This window comes from Lipotes vexillifer, unplaced genomic scaffold (genome assembly GCF_000442215.2).
Source record: "Lipotes vexillifer unplaced genomic scaffold, Lipotes_vexillifer_v1.1 scaffold39, whole genome shotgun sequence".
NCBI lineage: Eukaryota > Metazoa > Chordata > Mammalia > Artiodactyla > Lipotidae > Lipotes > Lipotes vexillifer.
This window is the reverse complement of record NW_006787038.1, coordinates 2,346,830-2,370,266: the sequence shown is the minus strand read 5'-3', so window position 1 is coordinate 2,370,266 and position 23,437 is coordinate 2,346,830. Positions and strand designations below refer to the sequence as shown.

The 23,437-nt window shown below is 44.4% G+C and overlaps 1 protein-coding gene across 1 annotated transcript in view; it reads right to left on the bottom strand.

Annotated features, from left to right (window-relative positions):
- Window positions 1-20,916, bottom strand: part of BATF (basic leucine zipper ATF-like transcription factor) — a 21,720-nt gene extending 804 nt beyond the window's left edge. Inside the window, exons 1-2 of the mRNA XM_007459752.1 lie at window positions 20,609-20,916; window positions 18,238-18,342 (exon numbers count right to left, since the gene is read on the bottom strand). Coding sequence (XP_007459814.1) covers window positions 18,238-18,342; window positions 20,609-20,671 — 168 coding nt within the window. The 5' untranslated portion in view covers window positions 20,672-20,916. The remainder of the gene's footprint in view (window positions 1-18,237; window positions 18,343-20,608) is intronic.
- Window positions 20,917-23,437: the final 2,521 nt, after the last annotated feature.

Genomic DNA, 23,437 nt, shown 5'->3' with positions numbered 1-23,437 from the left:
GGGGCGGGCTGGGGGGGCGTTGCGAAGCGGGAGTCTGCGTTAGATTTTCACTAGCACAGGCCATGGAGAAGGGCATCGGTGATTTTTTCTGCACATGCGAGTGTGCACGTGTGCATATATATTTGTATGTGTCCTGTGTGTGGATGGGTGCATCTGTAGCACGCGTATATTTGTGCCTGTATATGCATAGCTTTTAGCCTGAACCATATGAAATCGCTGATATTTGTCTCTTTTGACCTATAAGAATGGCGGTTTCATATGGTCCCAACTAAGAGAGATGTGTGTGTGAAGGCGTGCGTGAATTTGCATGTGTGCTCCTTTGTGTGCAGGTGTACATGCATAGATCTCTGTGAGTGTGTACGAGCGTTGAGAGCGGCAAGTGTATGTCGAGGGAAACCGGCTGGGAGGCCAGAGCCCAGCAAAAATCGAAAAGTTTGTGAGACCGTCTTAAACTAATTTCACTCTTTTCCTCTCTATGTTATATATACGGTGTCTTCTCCTAACGTTACCAGCATTTGCATTTAGTCTTACAAATGGAGCCCATGGTTAATTGTCTACTTCACCCAGATTCTAGACTGTTTAGGGTCTTTCTAAATAGTCAAACTCCAGCACAGCGTTTGATTCCACGCCTTTCTGCTCTTCCAGCAGCTTGTTCTGTAGCACCCTGGGTGTGTCCCAAGCACCTGTGCTTCCTTTTCTTCCAGAAACACCTTTCCCCTGTTGCTTAAGGGAACCATCAGATACATGCTAATCAGAAAAACTCAGGGTAAAGAGTGCTGATTACTGATCACATCATTAATGAATCAACAATGACACCCTGGTAATTAAAATTTACTGGAAAACCATCCCACCTTCAGAAAACCCAGGGGAATTGCATTTCCAATGTGATTTTAAGGTTCACATTCCTTGACTCAGATAGACCTTCTGGGCTACTCATTGGTACCCACAGAGGAAGGAAAAATGGCACTGGAGATGCAAATAAATTATATTTCAGTTCAAAAAGCGACCTAATATTTGGAGTCCAGATCTTACTTTTCTAGTTCTGTTTCACTTAGGTTAGTATTTTCCAAACTTGCTGTATCATTAGAATTAATCTGAGGGCCTGATAAAAATATAGTTCCAGGCCCTTCCTCAAATCTAAAGATTTGAACTCAGTGGGTTTGGGATTTTCTGGGAATTCTGGGAATCTGAAGTTTTAACAAGTGCCCCAGATTATTTTGATGATCAGGCAAGTTTGAAAACAATAGATATTAATGTTAAATATGGTAATAAATTTATTTTAATTATTCAAGCACTTATTAAGTGTCTGGCCTAGAGTATGAACTCAAGTGTTTGTTGATTGGCTGCCTGATGACATCAACGGCTGGACCAGAAGTTGACTCAGAATTACAGTGGGCAGTGAGCAGATGTGAGATAACTTGACATTTAAAATTTGCCTTAGATAATCCATCAGGAGGGCTTCCCTGGTGGCGCAGTGGTTGAGAATCTGCCTGCCAGTGCAGGGGACACAGGTTCGAGCCCTGGTCTGGGAAGATCCCACATGCTGCGGAGCAACTAGGCCCGTGAGCCACAATTACTGAGCCTGTGCGTCTGGAGCCTGTGCTCCGCAACAAGAGAGGCCACGATCGTGAGAGGCCCGCGCACCGCGATGAAGAGTGGCCCCCGCTCGCCGCAGCTAGAGAGAGGCCTCGCACAGAAACGAAGACCCAACACAGCCATAAATAAATAAATAAATAATTTAAAATAAAATTTAAAAAAAGATAATCCATCAGGAGCATGAGCTACAGGTTAATGAGAGCTAGTTACACTGCCAATTGCCCTAACCCATGCACCTGGGGGTTCTTCTTAAGTGGTAGAGGAGAATGTGGCCTTATCCATCAAGCCAGATTCCATCCGTTTGTACAGAACAAGTGTGAGCGTGCTCAGCCTCAGCCTGGCATTTCCTGTATGTGGCACTGAGCTAGAAAAATGTGCCTAGGTCGGTACAGAGAAAACCCCCATCTCTAAAATGGGGTGGGGGAGTTGGGATACCAACAGCCATGATGATAGAGTCAGGGGCGTGGGCTGCCGCTTCTGTGGGGTGTGACCGGCTCATTCATCTTACCATTTGGTTGTTTCCGGGCACGTCCCAGAGAGAGGGCATCCCCTCTTTACCAAAAGGTAAGATAAAGCAACACATGAGACTGGGGGGTGTTGGTAAGACGGGAAGTGGGGGCCGGGAGTCCTGGCCCCTTCCTCTAGCCCTTTTCCTCACCCCCTCTGAGAGTTTCCACTGGTGACAACATTTACTGTAAGTTCTGTGCTCCAAAGAGCCTGGGCAAACCCCGAGGCAGAAGGGAGGGGTGGGGTAGGCGGGCCGCAGGGACCAATCGCTCTGACCTTCTCTCCGCCTAGAGGCCGGCCCAGCTTTCGGGAAGTGACGGCGGGCTCTTCCTCCCTCAGCGAGCCCTGCTGAGCCCTGGCTTTCTCCTCTCCCTCTCCCCGCCCCCCTGGGAGATCCCAGAGCACTAGGAGAGCATTCATAACCGCCACCGCCTCTAAGTAGAAAACAGCCAACTGTGACAAGAAACTTGTCTTTACCTTGGGAAGCAAGGCCACTTCCCGCCAGGGCCCCAGAGAAGGCAGTACTGCCAGCCCAGGGGACCTGCCGCCAGCCAGACACTTAGCGGAGGAAGAGTTTGACTTCGCTTGCAGAAGGAAGTGGCTGATCTGGGGTTTTCATCCCTCCACATGCCCACCTGCCACTGCTTGGTCCACTCTGACCCTCCCTGGGGCCGTCATGCTGTGGAAGGGGCTCTCACACAGGGACAGATGGCAAAGGTGGCCGTGGGAGCAGCTCTTGACCCAGAGGTACCATGATCACACCCCTCTAATTTCCCCCTAAATTCCTAGTGGGGGCTGGAAACCAAGAACTCAAGGGGAAAAGGAAAGTAATGTTTAGAAAGTAAATTTTGGCTTCTAACATGCATGTCTTCTATGATACGGGAGGGGTGGGCCTGCCCTTGGGCTTCCAAGTAACCTGCTTTTTACTTTTCGGAATTCATTTAGGCACTTCAGGCTCCTCACAGTAACCCTCTGAGGTGGCTATGCAAGGCCAGCTGCTATTATCCCTACTTTACAGATGAGGCCAACTGAGACCCTGAGACAAACCAATTGCACATACCCCCCAAAATTATTACAGGCTGGTGGCAGCAGCTGCTAGGACAAAGGGCTATAGATTCACCTCAAGACACCTACTTTCTCAGAGGGCCAGAAACTTTGAGTGATTGATCCAAAGCCCCATAACCATGTGGGTGCAGAGCAGGGCTGGGCTCAGGGCTTTCCCATCCTCAGCCCTATGCTCTTTTTAACACACCCATGGCTTCTCCTGAGAGTCTTCATGACTCAGGGTCTCTGAAGGTCACTAAGATCAGTAGCCTTCCAAGAGAAAGCTGGGTCTTGCTCTGGGTGATCCTTAAACACAGTCCAAGAACCCTGAGTTGGTTACACTCTTCCAATCACAGAGCTGATCATCGCCTCCTGACCTGAGTTGGGAGGGAATCTCCTGTCCAGCTACTCTGTGAGAGGGTTGGCTCGGGGCCAGACCTTCCCCAGATGCACAGTGAGGTCCGAAATACATGACAATGGTGGGCTCCATCAGTTAACTGTGGACAGGGGTCCTGGTCCTGGTCCTGGCTGGGTGACCCTCGGTGACTCCCTTTCCCACTCTGAGCCCCAGTTGCCTCACTTTAAAACAGGAAGACTGGACCAACACAATGATTCTCAGCCTTGGTCACACGCTGGGATCAGTGGGATCCCTGGAAAGTTTTAACAGTATTGATGCCTGATTCTGATTTAATCCGTCTGGGTGCACCTGGGCATTGGGTTGTTAAGGGCTCCCCAGGGGATTCTAATGTGCAGTGAATGTTGAAAACCACAGGATTAGAAGATCTCCAAGCCCTCTGCAACTCAAATATTTCAGATTTTAGATTGACTACCTGTGTATATTAGCCAACCAGGGCCTCTACCTGTTGGGAAGGGGTAGGTGTGTTGGGAGCAGAGGTACATAGACTCAATTTATATGAGGAAGATTAGTAGAAACCAAAATTTTAAAAGAATAATCCAGTTTGATTTAATAATAACTAACATTTATTGGGTGCTACCATGTGCCCAATTACATAATTACAATTATCATTATATTTAATCTTTGCAACAATCTTATGTGGTAGATAATATTATTAGCCACATCTTACAGAAGAGGAAAACCTAAGGTACAGAGAAGTTGAGTAACTTGTTCAAGGTCACACAGCTTGTCAGTTGCAGCACCAGTGCTTGAACTGAGACAGTCTGGCTTCAGAGTCTGTGCCCACCATCCTCTCTTGCCTTTGAAGTCTGTTTAAATCTTATGATATCTGGTAATTATCTCCTGTGAGGCCTCAGCCTGGTTGACTTTCCAATTTCATCTTCCCTCTTTTCCCTGCCTCGCGCAAATTGAGTTGCTAATGTTCACAATTCACACTCACCTGTGAGGTTACTTGATGCCACCCCTACCAGGAACCACAAGCAGCTTGGGGGTGGCTAAGGAGGAGGCTTCTGGGGGTGTGGGAACATTCTGGGAAATTCCCTAGTGGAGGGGCCAAGTAGTGGGTCACTGTAGAGCGCTTGAATGATGGGGAATCCCCAGGTGGGTCCCTTACCCACAGGGAAGCCAGTTGGGACCAAGGCTGAGGACAGGCCCTGACCCAAGGCTCTGGCAGGGACTCTCCAGGCCTTCTGAGCAGGGCTTGGTCCTCCTTCCTGCCAGTTCTGGTTTGTGCCTTGACCTTCTCCTTGAATTTTCTAATCACACTTTCCAGAAGGGTGAAAATAGTCCCTGTGTGTTTCCTCCTCAACAGAACATGCAGTCATTTATTGGCAAGGTGACCTTTCAGCTCCCACCCACACTTCAATGCTAGAGTAGTGTGTCAGGCTCATGTCCCTCACACCCAGTTATTTGTTCAGTCTCCAGCAGTTTCCTACCCCTGTCCCCCATGCAGACATAGTGTGGAGCTCAGCTTTCCTGGAGGAGTCTGTGAACTGAGAGGTAGGGCACATCCCAAGCCATAGTAGGATCTATGCCTACCTTTCCCCTGAATCCTGGGGAAATTAACTCCAACTCCTGTTCCTCACCGGATGAGAAGAGAAGAGGAATCACTAAACCACAGGTCTTTGCACTGAATAATTCTGGAGAAATCTTCACTTTCATACCTGAAAGCTGAAGCTCCAGGGCCGTCAGCACCTCATCATCCACTGATGTTTAGCCACATCAGCCATGCCCCTCAGGCCCCTGCCTGGGTTCCTGTCTCCTGTTCTTTGGCTTTCAGGGCTATGATTTCATTGACCTCGTGTGTGAGAAACACTATAGGTTGGCTCACTCAATATCTGTTCCAAACTCCTTCCCCCTGCTTTCCTCTAGAGAGGCTGGGAAAAGAATTCCTCAGTTACCCAGCTTCCCCTGCAGGTAGGTATGACCATGTGACAGAGTCTAACCAATAAGACATAAGCAGAAAAGGCGGGGGGGGGCAGGGGGTAGGAAGGGAGGGGACTAGCTTCTCTCCTCAGGGAAAAAGGCAGAGATTCACCAGACAAAGGCTACCCTCCCTGGACACGGATTGATGCCTGGAGGGTCAGCAGCCATTTTGCAGCCTTGAGGATGAAAGCTCATCCACATACTGAGGATGGCTGTGCAGAGAGACAGCTGTGCTTGGTTCTTTGATGACACCCTTGCACTATCCCTGGACTGTCTACTTCTGAACTTCTTAGTATATGAGAAAAATATAAAATACAAATGGTGAGTTGTTGATGCCTCTGTTTAATAGTTTTTCTATAACTCATAGCAGAATGCAATCCGGACTGATACCTCAAGTTAGAAAGGTTATCACTAGCAAGTCCAATTTTGAAAAACAAACAACTAATAATTGCCATCAACATCAAGGTTTGAATTGTTTGTTTTGTTTTAAGCTGCCGGGCCTCTGAGACAGACTGTCTGGGTATATACCCACAAAATTGCCCCAAATTCACGCCACAAATTCTACTACATGTACCTGACAGGCTTCAAATGTCACTGCTCCCTGATTCTCAACCCTGGCTGTACACTGCAGTTGCCTGAAGAGCTTTAAAAAATCTTAATTCCTGGAGCTTCCCTGGTGGCACAGCGGTTGAGAGTCCGTCTGCCGATGCAGGGGATACGAGTTCGTGCCCCGGTCTGGGAAAATCCCACGTGCCGCGGAGCGGCAGGGCCTGTGAGCCGTGGCCGCTGAGCTTGCGCGTCCGGAGCCTGTGCTCCACAACGGGAGAGGTCATAACAGTGAGAGGCCCGCGTACCGCAAAAAAAAAAAAAAAAAAAAAAATCTTAATTCCTCGATTTCACCCTTGACAGGTTCCAATTTAATTGTTCCAGACTGGGTCTCAGGCATCAAGATTAAAAAACACTTCCCAGGTGAACTTAATGAGCAACTAGCTTGACAATTATGCTCATAGTGGATTCCTCTTTAAAATAATATAACTATAAATATATACAATGTTTGATTTTGTTAAATTTATTATATCATATGTTATATATTTATATATTTTTATTTTATTAAATAATTTTATTGTATAACATAGTATGAATAATATAACTATAATATAAAGAACTTTAAAGGAGGAGGACATTTCTAAGTCAAAAATTTTTTCTAAAAGTAAATGACTGGGTTTCCCTGGTGGCACAGTGGTTGAGAGTCCACCTGCCAATGCAGGGGACACGGGTTCGTGCCCCGGTGCGGGAAGATCCCACATGCCGCAGAGCGGCTGGGCCCGTGAGCCATGACCGCTGAGCCTGTGTGTCCGGAGCCTGTGCTCCGCAACGGGAGAGGCCACAAGAGTGAGAGGCCCTAGTACCGCAAAAAACAAAAAAACAAAAAAACAAGTTAATGACTGTTCAAGGCAAAGAATCATATTTGGTGAAAATTTCAAGTAGCCCAGGATAGTTCATTCTTACGGAAAGGTGAGAGGTAGGGCACTTATTGGAATCTCATTAATGATAACTTTATCAAATTAGTTGTCCTTTAGATTGTTGAGCTCCATGAGGACGGGAGCTATCCTTGTCTTCACTGTTTTGTCCTCAGTGACTGGGACTGTGCCTGGCATATAGTAGGTGTTCAGTAAAATCATGTTGCTTGACTGCCAACTTGGAGTCTATAATAATTTACTAAAATCTGAGACCTGCATTTGAAGGGTCTGCTGTTTGTGATGTCCATGAAATTTCCCAGGGAGTGCTTAACCAAGCATTTAAGTACTTTTATAGCTTCTACTTTTAACTCTAGGATAGTTACAAGTGAGTGTAAGATATTCATTTTCTTAAAAAAGGCCCAGTCAAACCCCTGCTTTTGTTCCCCAAACTGAAGCTATGGAGTGGGGACAGCAGAATCACACCACTGTGAGAACCCTGCATACAGTTTCCCTGGCTTGAACTTGACCTGTCTGAACCATACCAAGCAAAGGAGACTTGACCCGTGGTGGTGAAAAGCCCAGCCAGTGAAACCGTTAGTGTTCTTTTTTTTTTTTTGGCATGTGGGATCTTAGTTCCCCAACCGGGGATCGAACCTGTGTCCCCTGCGGTGGAAGCACGGAGCACCAGGGAAGTCCCTTTGTGTTCTTAAAGTTCATATAAACAACTGGAAAGTAGGGTATATGTTTTCATATATGATAATACATCTGATATCTTTACCTGATTGATTTATAGGAAAATGCCAGCCTCTCTGCATTAAGCAAACAAATAAAGTCTTCTCTCCAATGCCAAACAGACAAAAAATGCACTATTGCTTTGTTTTTACATTTGCTCTCATTAACTCTCAAACAGCCCAGTGAGGTGTAATTGCTTCCCATTTTGTAGATCAGAATTTAGCTTCAGACATATCTGCCCCCACTCTGTCCCCACTGAATTTGAATTCATTCTGTTGACCCTCCACCCACCCCCCACCCCCAATCTGGTTCCTGCTCCCTGCAGCACAGTGGCCTTTGTTTCTGAGTTCCTCCTCATGCTCTCACAGTCCCAGGCCCCACAAGGCATCTTTCTGACCCTGACAGGCCCCTCACAGTTTGGCCTGAAGTCTGTGCAAGAGAACATCCTTTCCCCAGATCTTCCCAGGCTCCTTCTCTTGACTCGTATTTGATCTCAAATGTCAGGGTCTCAGAAAGACCCTCCTTGATCACTGTCCCCATCCCTGTCCCTATGTCACTGTCAATATTGCACTATTTGGTTTTCTTCAAAGCCCTCTTCCCTTTGTGTGATTAGTGAAATAATAAACAACGATTGGTCAGTTGATTTTCCAGTCTGACTTCTGGTTGAACATAAGGTCCCTGAAATCAGGGACTTAATCTGTCTTGTCCCAGCTGAATTCGCAGCTCCTAGAAAAAATGCCTGTAGGAGGCATTTCACATATACTTGTACAGCAGAATGAATCATTTCTGCTGACGTGAGCTCTAGTACTAGGAATATGGCCTTTGCTTTTGTCATTTTCAGGACCTCCCCAAACTCTTAGCAATAAGGCATAATCTTGTGCCAGCTGAGTACCTGGAAAATATGTTAGTTACAGGGTTATCTAGTGCAGGAAATTGCATTTTGGTACCAGGAATCTAGCCCCCTCTGCTTGGCTCTGAAATTTATTACTACTCTTGAATTTTCCTAAGAGCTTTAGGTCACCCTCCTTGGTTCCCCTAAATCTAGCGTGACCAGATGTTTACTGGGACAGTCCCAGTTCATAGCTATCATCCCAGTGTAATTTTTACTAGTGACTCTTTTCACTCAAAAGTGTTCCTATTTGGATGATAAATGATAAGATCTCCTACCAAAGCCTGCCCCCCAAATTCTAACTCAATGATACGCTCTCTGTTCTCATCCTCAATTTCTATCAGAATTCACTCAGCGCTCTATTTGATCTTTTTTTATGTTTTTAAATAAAAAATATACAGTATAACTAAAGATATTTTTTAAAAAGTATACCCACCCATGATCACAGTCCTCTAAACTTGACTCTTTTCATTTGTATATGTTGCCATCTTGTCCTTTTTAACGAACATGGATACTTATTTTTATAAAATCTCAGAGTACATATACAATTTGTATTTTCCTTTTTGTCATAATTTTGTCATACTTAAAAAATCACCATAATTATTCTTTTAATGGTGACATCAACAAATAGATGATCCACAATTTACTTAACATGGCTTTCTAATGCTGGACATTTTGGTTGCTATTATAAATAATGCTGCAGTGAACATCTTCCAGTTCATGTAAGTATTGCTGTAAAAGGGTTATGTAATATATACAATGTCATCAGCAGTGAATGTATATATTAATTTTACTACAACTTCGTTGGGATTTAGGTGTTGTAATTTTAAATAATTTATTTTGCCAACTAACTTTTTGAAGGTTTCTTAATTTCATTTTAATGTTACAAGTTATCAATTACCAAGAATAAGATTTCTGCATGTCTATTCGCTAGTACAGCATTCTCAACCAAGGACAATTTTGCCCCCCAAGGGAACATTTGGGAAGATTTAGAAATATTTTTGATTTTCACAACTAGAGGGGTGAGGTCATGCTACTGGCATCTAGTGGGTAGATTTTACATCTTACAGTGCAGGGGGCCAACCCCCTCCCACATACACAACAAAGAGTTGTCCAACTCAGAGTGTCAATATTGCTGAGGTTGAAAAATCCATAGTGTATATTGTTTGCACAATCAGAATAGAAAATTGGGTTATTTTCATTTTGGTAGGAAAAAATGTTATGTAAGCTTTCTGTTCATAGCCTTTGCCCACTTATCTATTGGAGTCTTGATGTTTTTCTTAAAAATAATGTTCTTTCTATAGTATAAATAGTAAATCAAGGGGACTTCCCTGGCGGTCCAGTGGTTAAGACTTCAACTTCCAGTGCGAGGGGGAGCAGGTTCAATCCCTGGTTGGGGAGCTAAGATCCCACATGCCTCATGGCCAAAAAACCAAAACATAAAACAGAAGCAATACTGTAACAAATTCAATAAAGACTTTAAAAATGGTCCACATCAAAAAACTTCTTTAAAAAAGAAAATATTAAATCTGAATTTATTTAATTTGACACAAATATTTCCCCCAATATGTCATTGTCCTTTTGATTTTGGATTACAACTTTAAGACCTTTTTTAAATAAAGGAACATTTAAACTTAGCCCCTCTCAGCCTGGGACTCTCTGCCTCTTTTGTCTCTTGCTGTGTGCTTGGGTTTTGTTGCTGAAGAGTGCCTAGGCTGTTTACGTGTCCTAGTTAATGGCTTACTTCTTGGCTCACCCTTTGCAAAAGGACATGTGAGGGCAACACCATCTGCCAAGCAAAGTCCCGTTCAGCAAAGTGGCACAAAAACGAAAGCAAGAGGTGGGAAGGCAAGAGGTTTGGGTTCTTGGATGTCCTTAAGGAAGACATCAGTGTCCTCACTGGTAACACAGCAGAGGGTGACCTAGAGTATCTCTGAGTTTCCTTTTAATTCTGTAATTCCATCAAGAACAGGGTATGACTATAGTTTTTGTTATTCCCTCCACAAGCTACCATGTGGACCCATGGCAGGATCCTATACAGATACCCCACAATCTAAAGGGGACTTTGTCCTGTGGAGTCAATCTATGGAACCCCTTAGGACTCAGAGGGCCAGACCTAGTCCTACATTGGAGACTAAGGAAAACCCCAGAGCAGCTTGGGGTTTAGAGAGACTCCCTCATCCTTTCCAAGAGAAAGTAGTTTGGTAGCTGCTGAGAACAGCTTCATGAAGACTTCAGCTGAATGGGTGCCGTCAGTTTCTGACCTGGGACATGTAATCCCATTTAGACAGAAATTCCTTATAATGCCAAGACTGGTGAGAAGCTGGCCTCCTTTCAAACATGCCTCCCGACCATAACCATACTGACCCATTGTCAGTAGGACAAGCAGTTAGGGCTGGTGAATTCCTTAGTGTGTTTTTCCTTCCCAAATGAGAATAGTCTAATTTTTTATTCTGATTTTTTAAATGGCATACATTCATCACAATAAAAAGAATTACAGAAAAGTACCAGGAATAAGGTGAGCTATTCAAAATTCAACCACTCAGAAATAACCGTTATTATCATTTTGGAGAATGTTCTTCCAGACGTCTCTTTATGCATGCAAACATGCCCCCCCAAACCACAAATTTTACATCAATGGGATTATACTCTGCATACACTTTGTCACTTGCTTTTTCTCTCAGTGCTATGTAACTGACATCTTTCTATGTTGATAAATACAGATCCACTTAGTCATTTTTATTGCCAGCATAAAATTCTAGCATATGAATGTGTCATAATATACTTAATCTCCAGTAGTTGGGTATATGTCCAATTTTATAGTATTGATAAAGTGTTTACTGTTCACAAATAATGATGAATTGAGCATCTTTGTGCATCATTGTTTCTTCAAATTCCTGTAAGTGGAATTGCTGCACCAAAGAGCAAGATGTTAATAGTTATTGCTACACAGCTTTATTTAAAAATGGTCTCAATGGCTATATCAATCTATTGCTTAGAGACATCATTAATTTCTCGACTAGGCCTAATGATGGAGGAGGAAAAGTGTCAACTTTGGAAGATGTTGCTTAAAGAACAAGAGAAAAAAAATTCAGGAAGAGATTCAAGGAGGATCAGTTAGGGAAGATGAATACATCTTCATGTGAGTCCAAAGGAAGAGGCTGTGTTGCCTAGTGGTTAGAAGATGGGCTCTTCAGTCAGACAGACATAGTTACAAGATGTATGACCTCAGACAAGTTACTTAACCTAATACAATTAATATGTTTTTAATAAAAAGAAGTTCATAGCAATAGAGGCCCAAGAGAAATGGCTCTTTTCCACAGAAAGTTCACTGATTTTACACTGAACTTCTTTAGGGTGGGACTAGCTAAAACATACTTTCTAGCTTTTTGTTTTGTTTTATTTTATTTTATTTTACCTGTGATTTCTCTATGCCAATAAACCTTATGGCATGGTCTCCCAGAAAGAGAAGAAAACTGACGGAATGAAAAAGCACCATGAACAGGCTTCTCTCCCAGGCCTTCCCAGAAAACCAAGAGCAAGAGTGTCTCCTTCTAAGGAGGCCCAGGAAGTTAACATCTTTGCTGAGCTTCATTTCCTCCATTACTCAGTTTTCCTCCAATTGTAAATACCTTATTTCTCACAGCATCAGCTTAATTTCAGGCATAATTTACACTCATGATGTTTGTTATATATGGCATTAAAGATCTACCCTGGAACCTGTAAATCTTTTTCTTTTTTTAAACTAATGTGAGACTCCTTCAGGAGCCAGCCCCAGGCAAGCACCTGTCCTACCCCCATATAAGTACCTGAAGTTCCAGCTCCAGATTTGGCCCTGTTACTGTACTTTTCTTCCAGTTCCATCCTCAAGGCCAGGTCTGACTTGTCAACATCACAGCTCTGGGCTAATATTACTGTCTGCCCACCACCCCCTCTACTTTTAGCCTTTTCATGAACAAAGCTTCTCAACTGATCTCACCTCTCCCACTAACCTGGGATACAGACTCAAAATCCTTCCTGCTCCAAGGCACCAGAGATATCCTACAATTACCAGGATAACCACACAAATGAAACTGGTCTGTCATCTCTTACTAGCGCTGGAGACCTTAGGATTACTCATTACAAATCCCAGCTGACAGTTGGTTGTCCCAAAGGACTGAGATATTTATGTAGGATGTTCAAGGGATAAAATGTCACAGTGGAAGACTATTCAATGTTTGAAATCAAATTAGAAAAGAGATCATCCTAATGCATATGTAATAATGATCGATATTGGGAATTTAAATATCTACATTATAAAAATAAAAGCACATGATAAAAACATCCAAACTATATAAAAAGGTTAAAAAAAATGCAAAGTATCTCTCTCCTGCTTTAGACCTTTTGTCCTACTTTTCGGAAATATATATCGTTAGCAATTTTGGGGGGAAACCTATTTGAAAAATTTAAAGTTTATGCACATATGTTTTTCTTTTTACTAAAAATATGCATGGGAGAAAACTATATACCATACTCATACTTTTTCACTTAAGAGTATAGATAATCTTTTCAGATTAGCACATCTGGATATAACTCGTTATTTTAACACCTTCGTGGTATCCACTGAATGAACAAACGATAGTTTATTTGAGTCCCTTACTGATGAATATTTAGCTAGTTTCCAGTCTTTGCTATGACAAACAATGCAGCAATGATTATCTTTACATGTACATAATTGTGCAAGCTGTGGGTATGTTTCTAAACAGACACCTAGATGTAAAATTGCCGAGTTACAGTGTATGTGCACTTGTAATTTGGATGGACATGGTCAAATTGCCCTCTAACGGAGCTGTACCCACTTAGACTCCTGTACCCACTTAGACTCCTAGTAGTGTGTGGTTGTACCTGCTTATCCATCACCTTGGCAACATGGTGTATTAGCAACATTTTTTGTCTTTGCCAATCTGGCAGGGGATCTAACTGTTGCTTTGTCATTTCCCTAACTAAGTAAGGTCTAGCACCTTTTCCATATTTATTTGCCATTTATTTCTCTCTTTCTGTAAATTGCCTATTCCTAATTATCGCTCATTTTTTCTTTTGGGTTGTTGAGCGCTTTCTTGTTCATAAGAGCTCTCATATATTAAGCAAATATGCCCTTTTTTGGTCATTTGTGTTGCAGGTATTTTTCCCAGTCTTCACTTGCCTTTGATTTTGCATATTAGGTACTTTGAGCTGTATAGACACTTTCACTTTTTATGTATAAAGGTAATATATATCAGTCTTTCCCTTTATGGCTTCAGGGTTTTGCATTTTATCCGGAAAAGATTTCATTCCAAGATAAATATTTTTAATGCTAATTTTTTCAAATTTCTTTAATCTTTTCCCACATTTAATCTATGTGTGTGTTGTATAAGAAATGAAGACTCTACCTTTTTTTTTTTTTCTTCAAATGACTAGCCAGTTGTCCCTATTTATTTAGTCCCTACACTATTTATTGAATAATTCATCTTTCTCTCTCTGGTTTGAAATGCCATCCTAGACATTTTGCATCTGTACTTGTGTCTTAGCAACTGACATATGTATTGGGGTCTTAAATTTGAGCTTGCTTGGGGGTCTATTTCTGTGTTCTATTCTGTCCAATGTTTTGTCTTTTCCACACTGCTTTGAAATCTATATTTGTAATTCACTTTAATATCTTATTCAGCTAATCGTCTCTAATTACCCTCCTTCTTTAGAATTTTCCTGGAAACTCTCACATGGTTATTTTCCTCCAGGTACTTAGAATAGCTAATTTCGTTTTCCTCCAATACCCAGAAAATCCTAGTTTATTAAGATCATATTAAATTAATTCAATTTCTAAATTAACTTAAGGAAAATTGCTATCTTTACATAAGGTATATCTTTCCATTTATTTGAGTGTTGTTTTAATCACTTAGAATAATTTTGAAGTTTAAAAAATTAAACCCTGCATATTTTTTGTTAAATTTACTCCTTCCTTCCATTTGCTGTTCTTGGTATTATAAACAGAATCTTTCTTCCTATTAAATTTTCTAATCTAATTTGCCTAGGAAAAGTTATTACTTTTTGTGTTAACTTTGAAAGCTGACTGGATTCCTATTATTTTTCTTAGTTTTTCAGCTGATTATCTTGGATACACTTATTAGCTACTAATATCTTTTGAAAGTGAACGGGTCAAGATATGACCTTCTCCTTTAATCAATGCCTTTAAACTATGCCTAATGGACTCTATAGTTGACTGCGGGAGAAAAGGAACTGAGTGTGATGAGTGCTGTTTGAGACACCAACCAAAAGAGAATTAAAACAGAATGCGGGAGAATTCCTGGTGGTCCAGTGGTTAGGACTCCTCACTTCCACTGCAGGGGTCATGGGTTCGATCCCTGGTCCAGGAACTAAGATCCCGCATGCCGCGAGGTGCGGACAAAAAAGACAAAAACAAAGCAAAAAAACCCCACGGAATGTGGACTTTGTTGATAATCACAAGTAAGAAAAGAAGCACCTGATTCGGTTTATGTGAGGGATAGTCAAGGCCAGAGATGTTATAACATTGGCATGAGGTTAAACACATTGCTGAATGCAGCAACTTCCCTACTCTGCTATTTCAAAAGCAATCAATATACAGTGTTTTGGTGTAAACCACCTATAAGATAGATACTGAAAATGTTAAATAATAGGTATCCCACACTCTCACTAGAGAAACAGGATAATTCTTTTGGTATTTTAAGAGAGATAACAGTGACAAAGTTGAAACCGAGAAATCAATGTTTACCCCAGCATATATGAGGCTAGCACACTAACACAAAATTGGTACTGTACGCTCAGTAATTTCTAAACCCTGGTCTTTAATGTCTTGTAGATGAGACCTATGGCTATGTCTGAGGGCCAGAGAATGGTTCCAGAGCCTCAGCATGTGGACAAGCACAGAAAGGAGTGAAGAGCAAACCAAGCACCCAACCTTAAGAATGCTGGTGGTAAAGTAGAAGGTTTTCTACCTGAATCACAAACATAATTAAGAGGATAATGGATGCAGAAGATGGGTGATTGTTGTCTGAAAGGAAATGAACATTTCAGATCACAACCAAACCCTCTGTTTGATGGTGGCAGATTTACCTGTTGCTGCCAAAAGCTTCTACCCAAAGTCAAGAAACGTAAGTCTCATTGGTTGCAACCCTCAGGCTTGCTGCGTAGACTCTGAGGTGTCCTACTCACTGGGCAAAAAGTGAAGATGAGTGCCGGGGTGCTCAAAAGAAAGGAGTGGGGAGGAGTTTGTGTCCAGGTGTGGGAAAGATGCAAACATTCTAGAGACTGAGGCTGGGGGTTTGAGTGTGGATGCGGTGACTACATGACTGGGGGCTCCAGGGACCCCCAACCCCCAGAGATTATCCCAATAGAGCCATGACTAGTATAATCAGATGGGCTAAATCTTCCGGTTCTAACTCTTGTCTTGCAAAGAGAGACAGATTAGTTAGTGTTGAAAACCTTGCCACAGTAAAGAAACATACATGTCACCCTCACTGATACGTCCCCAAGGGGTTGAAGGAAGACCAGGGGGTTGAATTTCCAGGGAGACAGTGGTGCAGCTCGAGATAAGGAAGAGTCCTCTGCTCCTGTTAGGAGGCAGGGGGCTCTCTATCACTAGAAGTGACCAATACACCGGGGACCATTTCCGGAGGGTGTTGTAGAGAGTCTCAAGCATCAAACGTGTGTCTGAACTTTCCAGCCTTTAAGAAATCTTTCAGCCCTGAGATCCTGTGATTTATATATAAGTATAAATTCATATACATAAAATCTTAGTTGTGATTATCTGGTTTCTTCTAATAATAACTATTATTAATATTACTCTTATTATCCTCAAAATTTTTGAATATTTATGATATGTCAGTGACTGACGCTTGACCTTTTTATATGCACTATCTCTATGAGGTAGGTAGTTACTGTTCCATTTTCCTAATAAGAAAACTGAGTCTAAGGGAGGTTAAGAACATCTCTAAGGTCTAAAGTGGGTCATACGGATAACAAATGGCAGAGCTGGGCTTCAAACTATGGCACTGCTGAGCTATACTTAGTTTCCAGGGTTGTTTTTTTTTAATATTACAAAGTTATAAAGCTTATAGCATATTTCCAGTCTTGGGACATTGTCGACTTCTACAAAAAGGTAGGTTTTATCCTTACTAATTTCTATTTATTTGTTCATTTGCTTGCTCCAAAGAATACTGAATTAGAATCAGACTGTGATGGAGACAAGTGAGTGATCATAGATTTTCAAGCTTAAAATAGTAAACTGGAGTGTTGTGAGCCCCTAAGCCATAATGAAATCATGGAGAACATATAAGAAGCAGGGCCACCACCAACTTAACATTTAGACTACTGATCACAGTTATCAAAGAGAAGAACAGACTTGGTGTTCATTCATTCTTTCTTTCAATTCAACAAATATTCATGAACATAAAACTACATTAGTATGCAATGGAAGACATGTTGAATACATTTCAAATGAAACACGAGCATCCAATCAGAGATCTTGGTGCAGCCTGCTCTCTGCTTCCTTACAAAGCTAAAAGCAGCATCTTTTTACCTAAAACTACATCTTACTTTTTCTTGATAGGAATAAAACAACTGTTCTTTAACTGGCCAATTACCAGACTAATCTTTCAAATAACCATAAGCATATTCATTTTTGGTGTCAATTGCCCTTTTTATCATTGGAATGAATTACTGGGATGCCAGAGGTTTGGGAACGGCTCAGGAGGAGGGACGAGAAGGCAGAGTTGTCAGAGGAAGGGCTGAAGGGACAGAAGAGGAAGGAGTCAGTGAAATAAGAGCTGGTCGAACAGGGAGCAAATTGAGGGGCAGAGCGAAGAGAGAAGGGGTGGTAAGGTGTGGGAGATGAGAAGGAAGCTTTGCTTTATGAAGCACACAGCCAGAATTTAGAAACACTGACCAGGATCTTGGACTGCTGGGAGAAATGCAGCTCAGATCACCCAAGGCCCCTGCTCAAGCCAGGGATCAGGGCTTCCCTAGAAAGTGTGAGACTGGAGGCAACTCAACCAGGATGGTGACCATCCCAGATACGTGCACCTGAAACTGTATCTTTCACAGACCCCTTGGGATATCATCAAAATAGAAATTTTGAAATCAAACCTTAATAATGTTCAGAAAAGAGGTATGGGGTACAGCACTCTGTGGACCTCCTTGTCCCAAATGCAGACCTCAGGGTGGCTGCCCAACTGGCCTCCCAGGGGATGGGACTATATGTATTCCTAGCACTGTGGGACAATGGGCTCCTCTATACCTTCTACCTTCCTCCCAAAGGCAGTCCTGCCTTCTGCTCTCTGGGTTCATGAAGGATGGAGCTGTCTCAGGCTCTACCCCATCTCTGAGCAGGTAGATCTGCCTTCCACCAGCCTCTGGGCTGCCCACACTCAGCTCCTTTACTCCTCGTGCCCTCTTGGCACTCATTTCTCTTTCAGCCTCCTGGCCCCCCTGTTATGGAATCTTCTCAATGCACTCGCAGGAGAGCCTCCCCTCCCCGCCTCACCTGCATCCCTCCACTGACTCCCCCACATACATATCCCCACGCAGGCAGACTCAAAGCTATGGTCCAGGAGTCCACAGGCGGTGGGGAGCAACGCCTACGGCTCAAGAGGGTGAAGAAAGGTCTGAACACTCACCAGATGGAGGGTGTCAGCTTTCTGTGTCTGCCTCTGCCGGCTCTTCTGGGCAGCAATTCGATTTTTCTCCCTTCTCTGAACTTTTCTCACATCATCAGATGAGTCCTGGGAAGCAGAGATGATGAGAATTAGGGGAGTCTAACCCTCTCTTCTGAGTGGAGGCAGGCTCTCATGGTGTTTGATATCCTGCTGTCCACCCTTCCATTTCTTCATCTTTACTTGCCCATCCACCCCCCTATTTACCAAAAGGCTGAACCCAAAAGGGAACTTTTCTCCACACTCTGTTACACTCTCTTAGGTCTCTATAACTTTGGCCAAAAGACACAGGAAGAGGGCAAAAGAGCTTGAGAACTCAATAGAGCTGTATTTGGAAAAAGATGGTTAAGGCGATGAAGTGTATTTTATCACCTCTCCTCTTCAGGTCTGCTCCACCCTCACCCTCTCACTTTTGGCCTAGAACCTTCTTGCTATTTTTTTTTTTTTTCCAAAACTCTGTTAAGTACCTACTGTGTGCTAGCTTCTGTGCAAGTGCCTTTTCTCAGAGGTGCTCTTGTTGAATTCCCCAATTCTGTGAAGTTGATACGATTATTTCCATCTTATATGTGGGGGAAACTGAGGCTCAAAGAGTTTGCCCAAGAGCTCACAGTAATCTGAGAGTTACATCTTCCAATGCTAAGTCTGATGCCTTTCCAAGCCACCCCCGCCCCTGCCACCGCTACCTTCCTGGTTTGTACCCCTTGTGTCTTCTGCTGTGCCCCTGGACTGAGGTCCCCATCCCAGATCCGCCTCTTCTTCCCCTGCATTCCCTTCATTATGCTCAGTGACCTTGATATCCCCCATGGCCCTGAGCACAATGCCTAGTACAAACTGGAGACCAAGAACAGTTTTAATGGTGGAGATTTCCTGGCCGTGGCAGATAGTGGATGGGTGCTTAGGAGGACACAGGGAACTTTGGGTGTTCTCTAAGTGCACCCCACAGACGGGCATGTGCTCTACTTGGGCCGAGAGGTTAGCTCCGGCTTTCCCCCAGATGCTGCAGGGTAGGTGGGGGAATCTGAGTGAAACCCTTCTGTACCTTCTGCCCTGTCCCCTCTCATGTCCCCACAGGCTAGAGGGCCACAGTTCCTCGGGCAAGACTCTGCCCACCAAGCATATGTCTCACCAATGTGCCCAATACTTCCAGGCCATTGCAGTCGGAGGGTAATTGGTTAGATAGGAAGGAAGTGGTCTTTCTCTAAGGGGGATGGGGAACGAGGTTTCCGTGAAAGCCATGAGTAATTTCCTTCTTAAGAAGAGTACAAACTTCCAGGCAGTCTGAACCCCTCTGATACCATTTTGAGCAGAGGACTGGATTGTTTGTCCTCTAGAGGTCTCCACTAGGACTCCTTCCTACCTGCTGCTCTACTGTTGGATATTGATGACAGAAGCTGTAGTATATGTTTACATACTGGTATTTGGGCTGCAGCATTTTGAAAGCCCTCCTGGATATCCATGCTAATGAAAGAATGCAGTTTTTAAACCACAAAGTTGGAGGGCTTCCTATCGAGAGGGCTGTCGAGGGATGTAGTGAGGAGAAAGCCCCAGGAGCTGCAAGGCAGCCAGGGTGCCCCCGTTTTTGTTTTCTTGTTTTTGGCAACCCTCAAGCTGAAAACTTTTGAGGTGGAAGTCACAACCTAGACTCCCAATGCTCCCAGAATCTCCACCTTCATCTCTCTGTTTTCCCCAGAGCTGAGCTGAGCTACTAAGGAATGTCTCCAAGTCCCCAGAAACATCTCCTGATTCATTTCCTTCCTCCCCCAGCCCTCTCTCCGCCACCCTTGCTAGCAACAGTAGCCATGCCCAGGAGGTAAGATAGATCCTCTGAGCTGGCACGGGGTCCTGCTCCTTTCAGCTTGCTCTTCTGCCGCCTTTTACTTTACCCCCATCCCTTTCCTCTCTTGTCCTGCGGGCGGTCTCCTGGGCAACCATCTAGCATTCAGGGTGTGCCTGCCTGTAGCCCGTGTTAAGACTCCTCCTCTCATTTTGCTGCCTTGGAGAGAGGTAGACTCTTTCCTCTGAGAGACCAGAGTTCTTTGGTGCTAATTCTCCTCTTGACTTCCTCGAAAGCTTCATGGGGCGGGACCCCAGGTGAGGTGGAGGCGATGCGCACCATCGGGGGATGAGGAGGGCATAATTTGGTAGGATGGGTGGAAGGACGAGGGTCTCCGCCAAGATGCACAGCTTCACTGCAGATCCTGTGTCTTTAGTCTAACTCCTGCCACCAGCCATCTCCTGGCCTCTCAGCTCCCGGGGAAGGCCCAGGCAGCCCGGCCCTCTCCCAGCCCTTCCCCGGAGAATCAGAAGGCAGGAGGAGGGGAAGGCAGGACCCTACCTGTTTGCTGGGGGGCGGAGAGCGGCTGAAGCTGGAGTCGCTGCTGTCGGAGCTGTGAGGCATGGCTGCAGTCTTCCGGGCTCTCCACGCAGCCCCTCGCGCCTCTGGGTTCTCCTGTCCCCAGCCGGCCTCCCTTCCTGACTGCTCCCGGGCCACCAGCCCACCCCCCCTCCGCAGGGCCCTCCTCTAGCCCGCCTTGCAGCCACCTCTGACCCCAGCGGCCTCCTCACTCTGGGGTGCAGAGGCTCTGCTCCCCACAGGGACATGTCGCTTGCTTTGGGGCTTGTGCCCTCTCTCTCTCTCTCTTGTGGTTTCTGGTAACTCGCGCTGGAAGTCACATGGGCGGAAACTTAAACAAGTTAGAAGTTAACTTGAGAGAAAATACATATCTGGGAAAAGACCCACAGAATTATGTGAAAGAAAGAAAAAAAAAATACACAAAACCCCAGATACCTTTCGGCAGTCTGAAAGACAGAACAGCTCTCTTCAGTTGATGAAGATAAAAGAGAAAAACAGCCGAGGGAGGGAAAAACCCCAGCCAGAATTAGCAGGTCTGTCTTCTGTCAACATGGGCAGAAAGGAGAGGACAGCAAGGCAAGGAAAGAGTTTCCATTGTCACCCGACTTGATTTTTAAACCAAAATAAAGCAGCGGGGCTGGGATTTCTTTCTGGTTTTCACCTGAAAGCAGCTGCCGGTCCTGTCTTGCGAGAGGCCTTCCCCTTTCCCCTTGTAGCCCGGCCTGCCTTGGGGTGGGCTAGGGGCGAAGGGGCCCAAGGGCACGGTCCTTTCCTGACTATCAGACAGAAGAGACTGTGGTAGGTCTGAAAGCCACAGGGGCCGGTCTGGAATTGATGCTCTAAACGCTTACTCATCACCTATGCCTCTTGGCAGGTGCTGTCTTTAGAGAAAAGATGCCTCCTCTGTTGAAGGTCTTTCAGGGGGTCAGGATTGACCTGGAATCTTAATGATTCAAGAAGGTCACAAGGTCAGATCCCAGAATGGAGAAACAGTTAAAAACACACACACACACGAGAGACACAAAAAAACACACACACACACACACACACACACACACACACACACACACACACACACAGAGTGAAATGAGCACTGTACTTGGAGTCAAAACAACCAGGAATTCTGCCTCTACACTTGGTTTGTCTGTGGCCTTGGGTAGCTCACTTGAACTCTATACCCCTCATTATCTTTATCTGTAAATGGAGAATGATAGAACCTGCCCTGCCTACCCCTCAGGGCTGTTTCAAGAAGCAAATAAGAGTGTGGATTTGAAGGCTCCCAGCAGACTATAAAATATGCCATGAGGTCAGCTGTTACTTGTCTTGCAGTGAGCATGTTGGAATAGGTCTCAGTAAGCAATCCCACACACACCTGGGCATTCTGGCTTTTAAAAAACTGTCTTGCCTTATTCCCAGCATGGCTCAAAGCTAAATACTTGCCTTGCTTAGTCCTAATTGGCGGGAAGTCTGGCCCCTGAAGGATGTTGTGTCCACTGGCTGAATTTCTGCCCTAAGACCATACTGTCCTAGAGGTAAGTTGAGCAAAGCAAAATTCCTTACCCCGTGGAAATTATATCTGAGTGGCGGAAGCAGACAGTAAACAAAGAAGTTAATATCTAATACAGCAGATGGCGACAAGTGCTATGGAGGAAAATAGAGCAGGTAAGGGGTAGGGAGTTCTGTGGGTCATTGGGTTGCTGTTTCTACAGGGTGGTTAGGAAGGCCTTCCTGAAAGGGGGATATACGAGCAGAGCCCGAAGGAAAGGAGGGAGTGAATGGTATGGGTACCTAGGGGAAGGACCTTCCAGCAAGGACCTGAGGTGGGAGTGTGTTTGGTTGTTAGAAGAGCAGCAGTGAGGCCAGTGTAGCTGGAGTGAGAAGTGCGCCGTGGGAGGTGAAGTCAGAGAGGTACCAGGAGTTTACTTCGGATCTTGGAGGCCACTGTAAGGAGTTCGGCTTTTGTTCTGAAAGAAGTGGGGAGCTCCTAGAGGACCTGCCCTCCCATTTCCACTGTGATTCTCTACCTCAGTCACTCTCTGTTCCCTTCCCGGCACTTACAAAACTTGGTAACTACTACTTTGTTTCCCCTGGCTTCCCTCATTAGAATGTTAGCTCCATTTGTGAATTTCACTCAACAAATGTTTATTGAGCACCTACCTTGTAGGAGGTTCTAACTAAGGAGGATACAGTTAGTATTTTGACTGTTTCTCTGAATGAGATGATGATGAATCAGTTAGTTTTGCTGCCTGACAAACCACAAAAAAAGGAAAAAAAAATCTCAGTGGCTTAAAACAACAGCCATTTAGTTAGCTTGTGAGTTGGCAGGTCATCTGGAAGATTCCTCTGGTAGCAGCTGTGCTAGGCTGATCTCCAGCAGGGCTGCATCCTGTGTCCTCAGACAGCTGGTAAATTGGCTGATCATTGGCTGGTCTAGGATGGCCTTCCCCAGGAGAGTTCTGTTCCACGGGGTTTCTCCTCCCCCAACATGCTTACCCGAGCTCATTAACATAGCCCTTCAGGATTCCAAGAGGAATAGCGGAAGCATTCAAAGCCTCCCGAAGCTCAGATTTCCCGCCATGGTCCTTCTGCCACATTCTACTGGACAAAGACAGTCACAAGGCCAGCCCAGGCACTCTGGGTTGAGAAAGAGCCTTCACCTCTTCATGGGAGGAATTTTAAGAATTGTGGCCGTGTCTGTGGTCTCCCACAGAAGAGAAGCTATTGGAGGTTTTAGAGCAGAAGAGTGATGAGCTCTGACTCAGGTTTTAACGGGATCTCTCTGGACACAGTTGAGATTTACTGTGGAGGAGC